This window comes from Bubalus kerabau, chromosome 10, assembly GCF_029407905.1.
Source record: "Bubalus kerabau isolate K-KA32 ecotype Philippines breed swamp buffalo chromosome 10, PCC_UOA_SB_1v2, whole genome shotgun sequence".
Lineage (NCBI taxonomy): Eukaryota > Metazoa > Chordata > Mammalia > Artiodactyla > Bovidae > Bubalus > Bubalus kerabau.
This window is the reverse complement of record NC_073633.1, coordinates 47,560,223-47,572,396: the sequence shown is the minus strand read 5'-3', so window position 1 is coordinate 47,572,396 and position 12,174 is coordinate 47,560,223. Positions and strand designations below refer to the sequence as shown.

The window sequence follows — 12,174 nt, the reverse complement described above, 5'->3', positions numbered from 1 at the left end:
AAGTAGGCTAAGATGCTTACATGGAGATGGCTTGAAGAGAGGAAGAATGCAAAGGGCTGAAGTATAGGAATAACATGTTTAGCACTTACTCCCAACATAGGCTATTATACCTGCATTTATTGATGAAAAAATTCTCTACAGGAACATGTAAAAATCAGGTAAGCACTGAATTACTTTTAAATATGTCCCCCCCAATCACTTTTTAAAGAACCATGTTTTTAAAGAAAGTTACTAAACTTTTATAATATTTTTGGTCAATATCTCAGTAATTTATGAGTTTAGGAAATCCTAAGATTCTTATAAAATTCTTAGTTTTAAGACCAAAAGTTGGTATATAGCATAAGGAGCTCAACTTGGTGCTCTGTGATGACCTAGAGGCGGTGGGAGGCTCAAGAGTGAGGAGATATATGTGTACATAGAGACTCCTACGGACAGAGGAGCTTGGCGGGCTACGTTGCAAAGAGTGACACGACTGAGTAACTCACACAATATAACAACAGCTAATTCACTATGTTGTACAGCAGAAACTAACACTGTAAAGCAATTATACTCCAATTTAAAAAAAACCTGACCAACAGAAAAAGAACCACCCTCATATAATACAGACTTAATCAGTAAAAAAGTGGCAATTTTCTCCTATTCCTATCCAACACCAAAACCTTATTCCAACCCTAAAAATGGAAAAACTTAAAAATCACAACAAAGATTATGCGATTAATATAAAACTTTTAAAGGCGGAAGTTTATTTGTCCAAAACAACTTCTACTTTATGTGTGGTGAATATAAAATTCTGTATATAGAAAAATATACCTGAAAATACAAGTGTTTAAAAACATATGTAGTTTCATATTGAACAAATTTTCACTACAATTTAGACTGTATTAGTCCAAAGTATATTTCTATATATAGAAACTCAATTTAACTTAAATGCAAGACAAAAATTGATTAAGAAAATTCTATGAACAGAGTGGTTGGGATCAATATCTGTCTAACATTAAAAGATAACCCCACAACTGGAAATACTAAGCCAAAATCAACACAAGTGTGATAAACTGATAAAAGTTAACACCACAATAAAATTAACCAGGTTTTAATGAAATTAAGGTTTTACAATCAAATGATTGAAAATGTTAGACTACCACACATTCTTCCCCTCATTCAAGTATACAAAATCAGTGGAAAGCTGCCCTTTCTCCAATTTGACATTTAAACCATAATTGAATCCCAAATTAGTCTGAGACTAAATGGAATTTCTTTTTGTGGTATCACCTATTACTTGAGCATATCACAAGAATTTACATAACAGGCTAGAGAACAGAAGTAAGAAATAATGGGTGCTTCAGTACCACCCATATTATCTACTAAGACCACAGTGTGAGCAACAGAGTGTAGATTCATGGTAGTAGTTCCTTGAATAAAACTGCTTATACTGTATCTTCCACAAACACAGGTTTTTGCAGTATCCAAATCTTGACAAAGATGGAAAGGAATGATATGAGAGCCATATGGAATCCTATTGGAAAAAAAATTTTAAAGATTTTTTTAATGATTCAAAACTTCATGTATTAGGACATGAATTATTAGACACTGAATTATAACCATGAGAAAATAAAATTACTCTATTAATTCAGTATATTGTTTTTATTTTCCAAACTGGTACAAATGGGAAAAATATACTAAATAACAGCATATGACATAAGCCTAAGAGGATCTATACTACATAAAGTAGTTACCTTTTAGTATTGCCACTTAATAGTATAACCCACTGAATACAAGGAAAGAGTCATCGGTCCTTTATATAATTATACTGTATGACCAGTGTAACATAATTTAAATGTATGGCTCTCTCATACAATTCCTATAAATGGTAATGAGAGAATTTCTCAGTTCTATCTGTGAAGAAACATTTATTTAAATAAATACATATACACTCCTAGGCATCAAGTGTTCAAAAGAGAATCCTAAACTGTGTGAAACAAATTTTTTAAATGTGATATTAGTTTTACTTTACTAAAGCAAGCAAGGGTCCTAACTGTGTTTAAATTAAGTCATCCACCCTCTTACTTAAAACTTGAGTGGCCCCCAATACAATTGCTCTCACCCTGCATAACACTGAGACAATCTTGAGATTGCCTGCCCAGTGCCCAGATCTCTCCTGCACCTAAACACAATCATACCCCGAGCGCTTTGTGTCTCCCACACGCTTTTCTTTATTCTTTCTCTAGTACATGGGCTGGCACATTAACAGGTGTTCAGATCTTTTGCACCAAGTAAAACCTACTATTATAATTTAAACTGGTGCTGTTTTGTTTTGCCACACAGCACGTGGGATCTTAGTGCCCTGACCTGTGCCCCCTGCACTGGAAGTACAGTCTTAACCACTGGACCTCCGAGGAAGTTCCTAAACTGGTGTTTAAAACCCTAGTAGAAAAGTGCACATCAAATCAAAAATAGTGGCTTATTTACTTAAAGGATGGGATTGACTTTGTTTACAATTTTTCATTTTTTCCACATGTACTAATCTGCTAACTTGTGTAAGTAACTTTAAAAAAAAAAAACAAAACCACTTACTTATATTCCAGGCTTTTGGTTATAGACTAAGAAAAACAGGAAACAGTTAAAAACTGTATTTTCTACCCAATGTAAGTCCCCACATATTTTTCTAAGACTATAATTCAACAGCTAAATAGCAGAGATTGTTCTCATGGCTTTGGATCTATATTCTTAAACCAAGGGAGCTGGAAATTTGAAAAATTATACTTCAGTAAAGATCAGTCATCCTAGCCAATTTATGATCCTTTCAAGTTATCAGTGACCATTTACAGTATTTCTCACTTGGACATAATTTTCAAATTTGAATAAATACGTTATTTTTTTTCATATGTAAGTCTCAGAGAAAGCAAAGAACAAGACACTTGGGAGTGGTTTATTGCCAAAAGACACCATTTAGAGTTATCTCAAATCAGCGGTTTTAACCTGAATCATGAGTATTACTTCTGGAGATTTAAAAAAATCTATGACACACAGGGGCCCATCTCTGGAGATTCTGAACTAGTTGATCTGAGGTAGAATCTAGGACCTATATGACCAGATCTAGGTATGTATTTCACATCTATATTATTTAGAAGTTCCTCTACAACTCATGTGGAGAAGGCAATGGCACCCCACTCCAGTACTCTTGCCTGGAAAATCCCATGGACGGAGGAGCCTGGTGCGCTGCAGTCCATGGGGTTGCTAAGAGTTGGACACGACTGAGCGACTTCACTTTCACTTTTCACTTTCATGCACTGGAGAAGGAAATGGCAACCCACTCTAGTGTTCTTGCCTTGAGAATCCCAGGGACGGGGGAGCCTGGTGGGCTGCTGTCTATGGGATCACTGAGTCGGACACGACTGAAGAGACTTAGCAGCAGCAGCAGCTACAACTAATGATAACACAATTAATGATTTTTAATTTGCCAAATAAGCAAATTACATGTATTTATAAATCCAGTGAGTATTTATTGAGACCTATTATGAACCAGGCACTGTTCTTGGCACTTACGTGTACTGTCACTTGAGAGAGAATTTTAAACTCCTAGTTAAGAGTCAATACCTTAAACCAGCAGTCCTCAAGTGTGGTCCCCTGACCAGCATTATCAACATCTCCTTGGAACTTGTTAGAGATGCAGTTTCTTCATCCCCACGACAAATTTACTGAATAAGAATCTCTGAGGGTTGGGATCAGCAATCTGCTTTAGTTAAGTACTGTGTTACAAGAAGCATGATTGGTGATGCATTCCTCAACTTTCAAGGATAACTGCCTTAAAACAATAATGAGCCCTTAGTTACTTTTGGTGGTGGTGGTGGTTTAGTAACTAAGTCGTGTCTGACTCTTGTGACCCCATGGACGGTAGCCTACCAGGCTCCTCCGTCCATGGGATTCTCCAGGCAAGAATACTGGAGTGGGTTGCCATTTCCTTCTCCAGAGAATCTTCCCAATCGAGGAATCAAACCCAGGTCTTCTGCATTGCAGGCAGATTCTTTACCAACTAAGCTACAAGGGTAGCCCAAGTTACTTTTAGAGCCTTAGTATTCAAGTGTAAATCATGAACTAGCAGCCTCACCTTGAATGCAGTTTAAAAAGCAGATCTCCACTTCAGACCTCTAAAACAAAATCTGCTAAACAAGACTCCCAGGGATGTGATGAATATTAAAATTTGAGAAGTAAGCCAAGGCTCTTAATCCTAGCTAGCTGTACATTAGAAACACCTGGATAGTTAAAAGAAAAAAAATACTCAGTCCTACTCCCAAACATTCTGACTTAATAAGTCTTGGGTGGGGACTAACCACCAGAATTTTTTAAAGCTCCTTGCTGCTGCTGCTAAGTCGCGTCAGTCATGTCCGACTCTGTGCGACCCTATAGACGGCAGCCCACCAGGCTCCCTGGTCCCTGGGATTCTCAAGGCAAGAACACTGGAGTGGGTTGCCATTTCCTTCTCCAATGCAGGAAAGTGAAAAGTGAAAGTGAAGTCGCTCAGTCATGTCCAACTCTTAGCGACCCCATGGACTGCAGCCTACCAGGCTCCTCCGCCCATGGGATTTTCCAGGCAAGAGTACTGGAGTGGGGTGCCATTGCCTTCTCTTTTAAAGCTTCTTAGGTAATTCTAATGTGAAGTAAAATCTGAGAACCACTGCTTTAGGGTAAGAGCACTTAAGCTAGGGATGATGAAGAAGGAAGACTGGCTTGGGTTTCAGTGGGTGTCTATGAGCATTACAAAGTTTACCTGTGTTTATTCATATGCCCATTCTTCTAGACCCATAACTTTTGTCATTTCTTTTTAAAAGAAGGCCACTGGAGCAAAGGGTCAGATTGTGCATAGTATAAACAGCTATGTTAAAGACTTAACTCTTGAGAATGATGAAAATACCATGATGTTATCAAAGGCTTACCTATTATATAATATGGTTTGTGCAGAAGATTCCAGTAAAGTTAATGGCATTTGCAGGTGTATAACTGGAAGGACTTTCGGTTGTTCAAAAGTATTTCCAAAAAGATCCAAGTACTCAAGGGATAAATTTTTAAATTCACTAGGCAAAAATGGAAGCTTATTTCGAGCTGCTGACAAAAACCGCAGGTTCCTCAGTTGTCCCATCTTGAAAGGAAGTCGAATCAATTCATTATCATCAAGTTTTAAATATGTAAGTTCTCGGAGCTGGCAAAACTGCACGGGGAGTGCCTTAATTTTGTTCTTGCTGATATCCAAACTCTGAAGTGACTTCTGGAGTGTAGACTGACACAAGGCTACACTAAATGATTCCAAGTGGTTATCATTCAGGTTAAGTTCTTGAAGGTGGATGAGGTCTCCAATTGTAGCTGGAAGCTTTTTTATATGGTTATGACTCAAGTCTAACTTTCTAAGGTTTTTTAAGCAAAGCATACGCATATCAACCCGGACAAGCCCACAATAAGAAGTCTGAAGATGTTCCAGAGAATAGGGGAAGTTCTTGCTTAGAGGATAGTCCTTTTTGGATGTGATAACCATTTTAGTTTTAAATTTTTCAAATTCTGAAGTCTTCACTGGTGTGAGGGTTGAAAGTGGTGCCTCAACATCACAGCCTCTATGAGCCAGTCGCACAGCTGAAAGGAAACCCTTTAGACTGCTGGAATTGGCCTGAAGATGTAAAAGTAGGTTGTACAATTATAAATTCCATTTTAGGTAATACATGCATGCTAATTCATCCTAAACAAACGTGGTGAAGTTGTATATGTAAATCATGCAATTATTTATTGAAAATTACTAAATTGTTTTCAGTATTCTGTTTTCACTAAATTTAATTACATATACAAAAATTTTTAAAGGTTTTGAAAAAATTATGTTGACACACTCTAAATAAAACTGTTCACAGGGGGAACCATATGAGCATACAATAAAACAGGAAAACATGAAGATTCCACTGAAGACTTGGATTTAAGATGAACTGACCCATCAACTATAATCCAATAAAATTTTTTAAAAAAGTTACTTAACCTTAGTAACCAAAAGAAAATGAAAAGATGAACTGACTCAAATCTCTGGTGCCTCAGAGACAGACTGAAGTAGTGCTGTACAGTACAACATACCCAGGGAGGTTATTCACGAAGACTAGGAATTGCGAAAAGCAATAGCCCTGTCAAAAGCAAGGCCAAGGACTTCCCTAGTGGTGCAGTGGATAAGAATCTGCCTGCCAATGCTGGGGACATGGGTTCTATACCTGGACCGGGAAGATTCCACATGCTGCAGAGCAACTAAGTCCAAGAGCTACTACTGAGCCCACAGGTCACAACTACTGAAACCCACTCGCCTAGAGTCTGTGCTCCACAAGAGAAGTCACTACAGGGAGATGCCCATGCACTACAACTCTCAACACAGCCAAAAATAAAATAAGTAAAAATTATATATATATATATATATATCAAGAAACTTTTAAAAATAAAAAAAAGGCAGGTGTAACTTAGCACTTATTGCCAAAAGCAAGTAACAACACATCAAAAGCAAGAGACTGCTTTCAGCTGGACAGAGAAATCACTATTAAAGTGATATGTGAATTAAGTCAGCAATAAAAATACTTCCTGGATACTTTAGAAGTTTCAAAACCTTTCTATCTGAAGGACTAGTGAACGTTCAGCAAGTTTGGGAAACTAAGTATTTGGTTGGGATGTGGGAGCTTTGCAGAGGAGTAAAAGAGTAGAAATACTGTATGGCTATAGAGTATAAATGAGTACCCTTGATGCCAGGGTAAGGAGGACAGAATGATCAAGCTGTGGGAGATCACTGAAGAATTTTGAGTTGAGAATTACGTAACAAGAGCTACATATTATTCTCGCAGCAATATACATGGTGAAGGGGAGTGAGGAAAGTCTGGTGACCTGGGTTAAGTAGGTCCAGCAGAAGGACCTACTTGGGAGTTACACACATTAAAGGGAGCTGTGGTAGCAGAAAGCATGTATGGCAGAGAGCAGGCAGAGGATGGGAATAAAGTCTTCACTCCCAGGATAGAAAAAAGGTTGCCAAGAAACAGGAAACAAAGGAGCGGAGAAGAAAACTGAAGATAAACCAGCACAGTGCCCTATCACAGGTGGCAAGAAAGAAAAGTTATTATGAAGAGAGTGGTCATTAGTGTCAAATTCTACAGAGCTCAAAAAAGATGAGTAATCATGGCAATGTGATTAGCAGAGAGGAAGAGATCACTGACCTTTGACAGTGTTTTATGAATAAACCAGTGAAGTGAAAGTGAAGTCAAGTCGCTCAGTCGTGTCTGACTCTTTGCGATCCCATGGACTGTAGTCTACCAGGTTTCTCTGTCCATGGGATTTTCCAGGCAAGAGTACTGGAGTGGGTTGCCATTTCCTTCTCCAGGGGATCTTCCTGTCCCAGGGATCGAACCCAGGTCTCCTGCATTGCAGGCAGACACTTTACCCTCTGAGCCACCAGGGAAGCCCAAACCAGTGAAAGTAGAGGTCAAAAGAGATACTGAGAAAGTGGACAGCTTTAGCCTCAACTTTCTAGAAATTTGTCTCTTCTATTCTAATTGGTAGGACTCTCAGCTTGTTTGTAGGTAGAAGGAGTCAGTGGCAGGACAGGCTGATTAGCAAGAGAAAATGAAAAACCAGAACAGGAGGAGGTAGGACAAAAGCGCCTCCATTCAATAAAACAGCTTAAACAGTTATTAAACTTTAAATGTTTACAAAGCATTGACTTGGGGTCAAGGATAAAGGCAAATGCAAGGTCACAGCTCCTACCCTCTGGGAAGGGAAAAAAGGAAAAAGCGAGATAAGGCAAAGAAGAAAACAGTTTCTTATCTTAATGGTTTATGTATTTAAAAAAATGATTATAGTAAGTAAAATATCCCCTAAAGTGTTTCTAATTGTATTTTATCCATTTTTTTTAACACCAAATTTAGATTTGTTGCCTGTGATTCAGCTGGCAAGATGCAGACCTGTGCCACCTGCTTATAGAGTTCTAAGAACACCCTGAGGCTCCATCTTGGGCACAGAAGCAAAATCAGTTTTCCTTCTCATTCTGGGCAACTTCTCTAAGACTGACTCTGCTCTTTTCAAGGCCACACAAGCAAGCCAGGGAAGCTGTCATCATTTCCTCAAACATGCCTACAAGTGCCTGTCTCTGTTCAGCTCTGTGGGAGATCAGGCTCCTAACACAGCCTCTATTCTCTTTACAGTAAACGAACCTACGCATTAATACCATACCTTACTGAGACAGATATCCACAGGAGGCTCCTTTAAGCGAACAGTGGCTTTCCCCTCATCCACAAATTTGGTGAAGAACTGCTCAATATTCTCCTTTAGCTGCTTAAAACCAATGGGGGAGGGGGGGGAGGAGGGAAGAAAATTACAAAACCAGGTACTGTTATTCAGTATTTATTACACCTGCAATATGCCACTTTGCCAGGTTCAGTTTGGCTTTTAGACCTTACATTTGGGTGCTTTGTTGTTTTAAGATTTAAAGGTTTTTGTTTGATTGGTTTTGGGGGTATTTACACTCCTTATCCAGCTTTGGGTAAGATACAATTGTTCTACCTGTCCAGTAACTCTTCCTTCCTCAAGAACAGAATCCCCCTTTGTTTGTGAAGAATGCTTCTTCTCTCCCATTCTAACTCTGGGTGTAGTAAGAGTTGCCAATAGTAGTTACCTGCTTTCTTAACTTCAGTCTATTAGCCTGGGGTAGGCATGCCTCCCACAAGATATAAACTTGATGAAGCAGAAATCATGTCTCCTTTGTTCAGTATTATTTTCCCAGAGCCAGAAGAGTGACTAACATATAATAGCTGCTCAATAATTTTTAATAACTGATGTTGCTTCTACTGAAGGCTTTAACAACTATTTATTAAGAAGCCACTATGTACCAGGCACTGTGACAGGGCGCTGGGGACAACAGTGGTAAGTAAGACCAGCATGGTAATTACACTTATCAAGTTGCCAATTTCATGACAGAAAGTTTATTAAACAAGTAATTATAAGCATAACAAATATTAAGACAAGGAAATACAGGCTGCTATAAGACCTTATATAGGAAAGGAGTCTTACCTGGTCTGGGGGTATGAAAGAGAACCAAAATGAGCAAGAAATGGATTAAGATGTTAAGCAAGTGAAGATACTGAGGGGAGGAGAGGGAGGTAGTATATAAATAAAATGGAATAGTGTGCAAAGCCTTGAAGGTAAGAGAGTTTGGCAACTGTGAGGAGGTGAAAGACATTCAGTATGCCTGGAAGATCCAGTGAAAAGAGGCAGGTGAGTGTAGAGAGGTAAACGGAGATTAGATGAATATTCAGTGGATATTACTATTAGATCTACATTTTGAAAAGTTCCCTTTAACTACAAAGTTTAATAATGAACTTTGGGAGAGGGGAGAATGGGATGGAGGAAAGACAATGGTAGAGGTAAAAAGATCCTTTAAGAAACCAGCCAGGCAAGGGACAATGGTGGTTTAGGCTACACCTGGGATGGAAGGGGGTATGAAAACACGAAAGTTACCCAGGAAGCAGAATTGAAAGAATTCAATAATACATTGGATATGGGGAAGGAAAAGCCTTTAAGGTTCCTGGAGAGGGACAGAATACTACTTAAAGGAGTTGCAGAACACTATCAGAAAAGCTGGGATAGGAGTGGCAAGGAAAATTAATCTGGAGGTATTCTGAGTTTGAAATACTGTGGCACAACCAAATGAAGCTTTCCAGTAGGTAGCTGGTTCAAGTTGGAAATTAAGGGAGAGGACTAGCAAAAGATACAGATTTGGAAATCAGTCAGATGGATGACAGCGTCATGGGACAGAAAAGTAGAAGGTTGTAAGAAAGAGCCCCAAGGTGCTTCCACACTCAGCACTAACTCCTACTCCTCAAGGCCAAGACCAAACCACCTTAACTAACAAATAAATGTTTACTTGACACCTACTATGTCCCAAGCCCTGTGGCACCACCTCTTCCACAAAACTTTCTCAAAGACTTGAATCAGAATTCATTTCATTTTTAATATTATACTATATAATACCACTCTGCTTCTACCTTTATTACAGCAATTATAGCCCACCTTTGTAAGTGGTGATTTCTGTTTTTCCCTCTCTAGTCTTGGAAAAACAGAGATTAAATCAGGTTTATTTCCTATCGTATCTATCCAGCATTGCACCCTGCACACACACTAAGTTTTCAACTAGTGGTTTACAATACAATTTTTGTTAGGATTTTCAGCTACTGACCTTAGCACAGCGGAAGTTTTAAAGGAGAGATCATAACAGACTCTTAAAACAGACAGTACCTAAGGTGGGCATGAAAAGATAGGTTTTAGGGAGGTCAACAGGGAAAAAAGGGAGACCCAATTCTGGTTATGAGTTTGCTTCTCTCACCTAACAGTTTTCTAATATTTAAAATTTGGTGACAGAAGTCCTTTCCATTTGAAAAATTACATGAGTTGATTCCACTGGAAGAGGATAATTATTTAGACTTTCAACTACTTACACAAACATTTACGTGGCTCTGAATGAAACAGCAATAACTCTTCCTCAACTAAGAGTATTTACTGAGGATACAACACTGTAAGGGAAACAATCCCAGAAATTGTATAAAACCCAGTCAAGAGTTAGATGCAAAGAGGGTGATGAATCACCCCTCAATTTTATGATAGTAGGTACAAGGGTATTCCAGTCATTTTCACAAAAGAACGTGCCTGGGAATCAAGGTAAAAGGATTTTATAAATCTTGTGCTTTAAAAATTCAATTCCCAACTTCTTCTAGAGGGTTTACTACTGGTATGTAGATACAAAAAAGCCTTGTACCTAACAAATCAAAACTTAGGAAATTAAACAGTTAAGAAAGAGCGAGAGATGCAGTAGCCAAGAATTTTAATAAAATTATCAAGTTGCAACCCAAGCATCACTGCTTTACTACTGTACTAATCGGGAAGATCCCCTGAAGTAGGAAATGGTAACCCACTCCAGTCTTCTTGCCTGGAAAATCCCATGGACAGAGGGGCCTGGCGGGCTGCAGTCCCTGGGGTCGCAATGAGTCGGACACGACTGAAGCGACTGAGCACAGCACAATCTGGCCTAACGACCTTAGATGCATCCCACAAAGCCTTAAAAACAAACAAACAAATTTAGCGAAGAAACTGGGAGAAACAGAATCTACTGAACCAAAGTGTAGTCATTTTACGGTTCTCCCAAACTGGACTGATGCTACACGCAGGCCGAAATTTCAAAAGCATTAAAGGGGCAGAGTTGCTATCTACTACTAAGCAGCAAGGCTGTCAATAAAGTCGCAGAAATAGGCAAGAAAATTAAGAAGTGACTCTTAAAATTTTTCCGCCTTCGGGCCGGTAGGGAGACGCCAGGGTTCGGGTGATGGTGGGGTTCAGGGGCCGGACGCTCGGCAACCCCCAAGACGGAGTCCAGCTGGGGAAACAGTCGGGCGCTTAGGGCAAGAACGCCTGGCTGCCACCCCTGACCCGCCGGCTCCACGCACCTCATAGCGGGTCCCGCGCCTGTCCTTCAGGGTGGAAATGAACAAACAGGCGGGGTGACGGCCGCCCCGCTCGCCTCCCGCTCGGGGACCCGGCGGAGTCCTGGGCGCCTGCTGACAAAGGCTCAACACCGCCCGGACGCCCTTGCCCCGGTTCCTCAGCCCCAAGGCCGGCAAATGCCGGCTGACCACCTCCACCTCGCAATGCAGCTTCATTCCGCCGGGACGCCAGCCACCGGCTCCCACCACTCGGTTTAAAACTTCCCCCTTCCCGCCCCGCCGCGCCGCCGCCGGGGCCCTCGAGCGCGGGCTGTCCAAAGATCTGCCTGCCGGCACGCGGTGCGAGATCCCCGTTTCTTCGGGCAGCGGCTCCACGAGTCCTGCGGTGGCAGACGGGGTCCCCTCTCCCGTGCAGGACCAAGTCTGCACTGTGGCTGCGGACCGCGGACACCGACCGCCGGAGGATCCGGCTCGCGCCTTCCGAACCCGGCGATCGGCGGGGGCGCCACGTCCTTTCCCGGGAGCGCGCGCTGACAATCCCAGTGTAATACTTTGGGGCCGAGTCCTCGTTTCCACTGCTGACAGTTCACACGCTGCACGCACACGTGGGGTCTTTGAGTTTCCCAAGAAAGGCCGTAGTTCCTGTGTTTTGGGGGGAGTCTTTTTGCCTACCCAGCTTTGCGAGTTG

General features: G+C 40.7%; 1 protein-coding gene across 3 annotated transcripts; it reads right to left on the bottom strand.

The window, feature by feature from the left end:
- Positions 1–1,074: 1,074 nt before the first annotated feature.
- On the bottom strand, positions 1,075–11,770 carry LRR1 (leucine rich repeat protein 1). 3 transcript variants are annotated; one of them, XM_055537567.1, is made up of 4 exons: positions 11,490–11,763; positions 8,227–8,328; positions 4,932–5,653; positions 1,075–1,513 (listed from the first exon to the last, which is right to left on the bottom strand). In XM_055537567.1, exons 1-4 carry the CDS (start codon positions 11,700–11,702, stop codon positions 1,273–1,275), a joined length of 1,278 nt encoding a protein of 425 aa, XP_055393542.1. In that variant the 5' UTR covers positions 11,703–11,763; the 3' UTR covers positions 1,075–1,272. The 3 variants fall into 3 exon arrangements, with proteins under 3 accessions (XP_055393542.1, XP_055393543.1, XP_055393544.1); XM_055537568.1 differs by having other exon boundaries at positions 8,227–8,325; positions 11,490–11,762; XM_055537569.1 differs by lacking the exon at positions 4,932–5,653 and having other exon boundaries at positions 1,355–1,513; positions 8,227–8,325; positions 11,490–11,770.
- Between the last annotated feature and the right edge of the window lie 404 nt (positions 11,771–12,174).

Bases quoted from the DNA above. Each gene is read 5' to 3' on its own strand.
- LRR1 (XM_055537567.1), bottom strand. From the start codon at position 11,702: ATGAAGCTGCATTGCGAGGTGGAGGTGGTCAGCCGGCATTTGCCGGCC. The intron at 5,654-8,226 runs GTATGGTATTAA...TTACATCTTCAG, and splicing joins TGGATATCTGTCTCAGTAAG to GCCAATTCCAGCAGTCTAAA. The intron at 1,514-4,931 runs GTAAGCCTTTGA...TTTTTCCAATAG, and splicing joins CAAACCATATTATATAATAG to GATTCCATATGGCTCTCATA.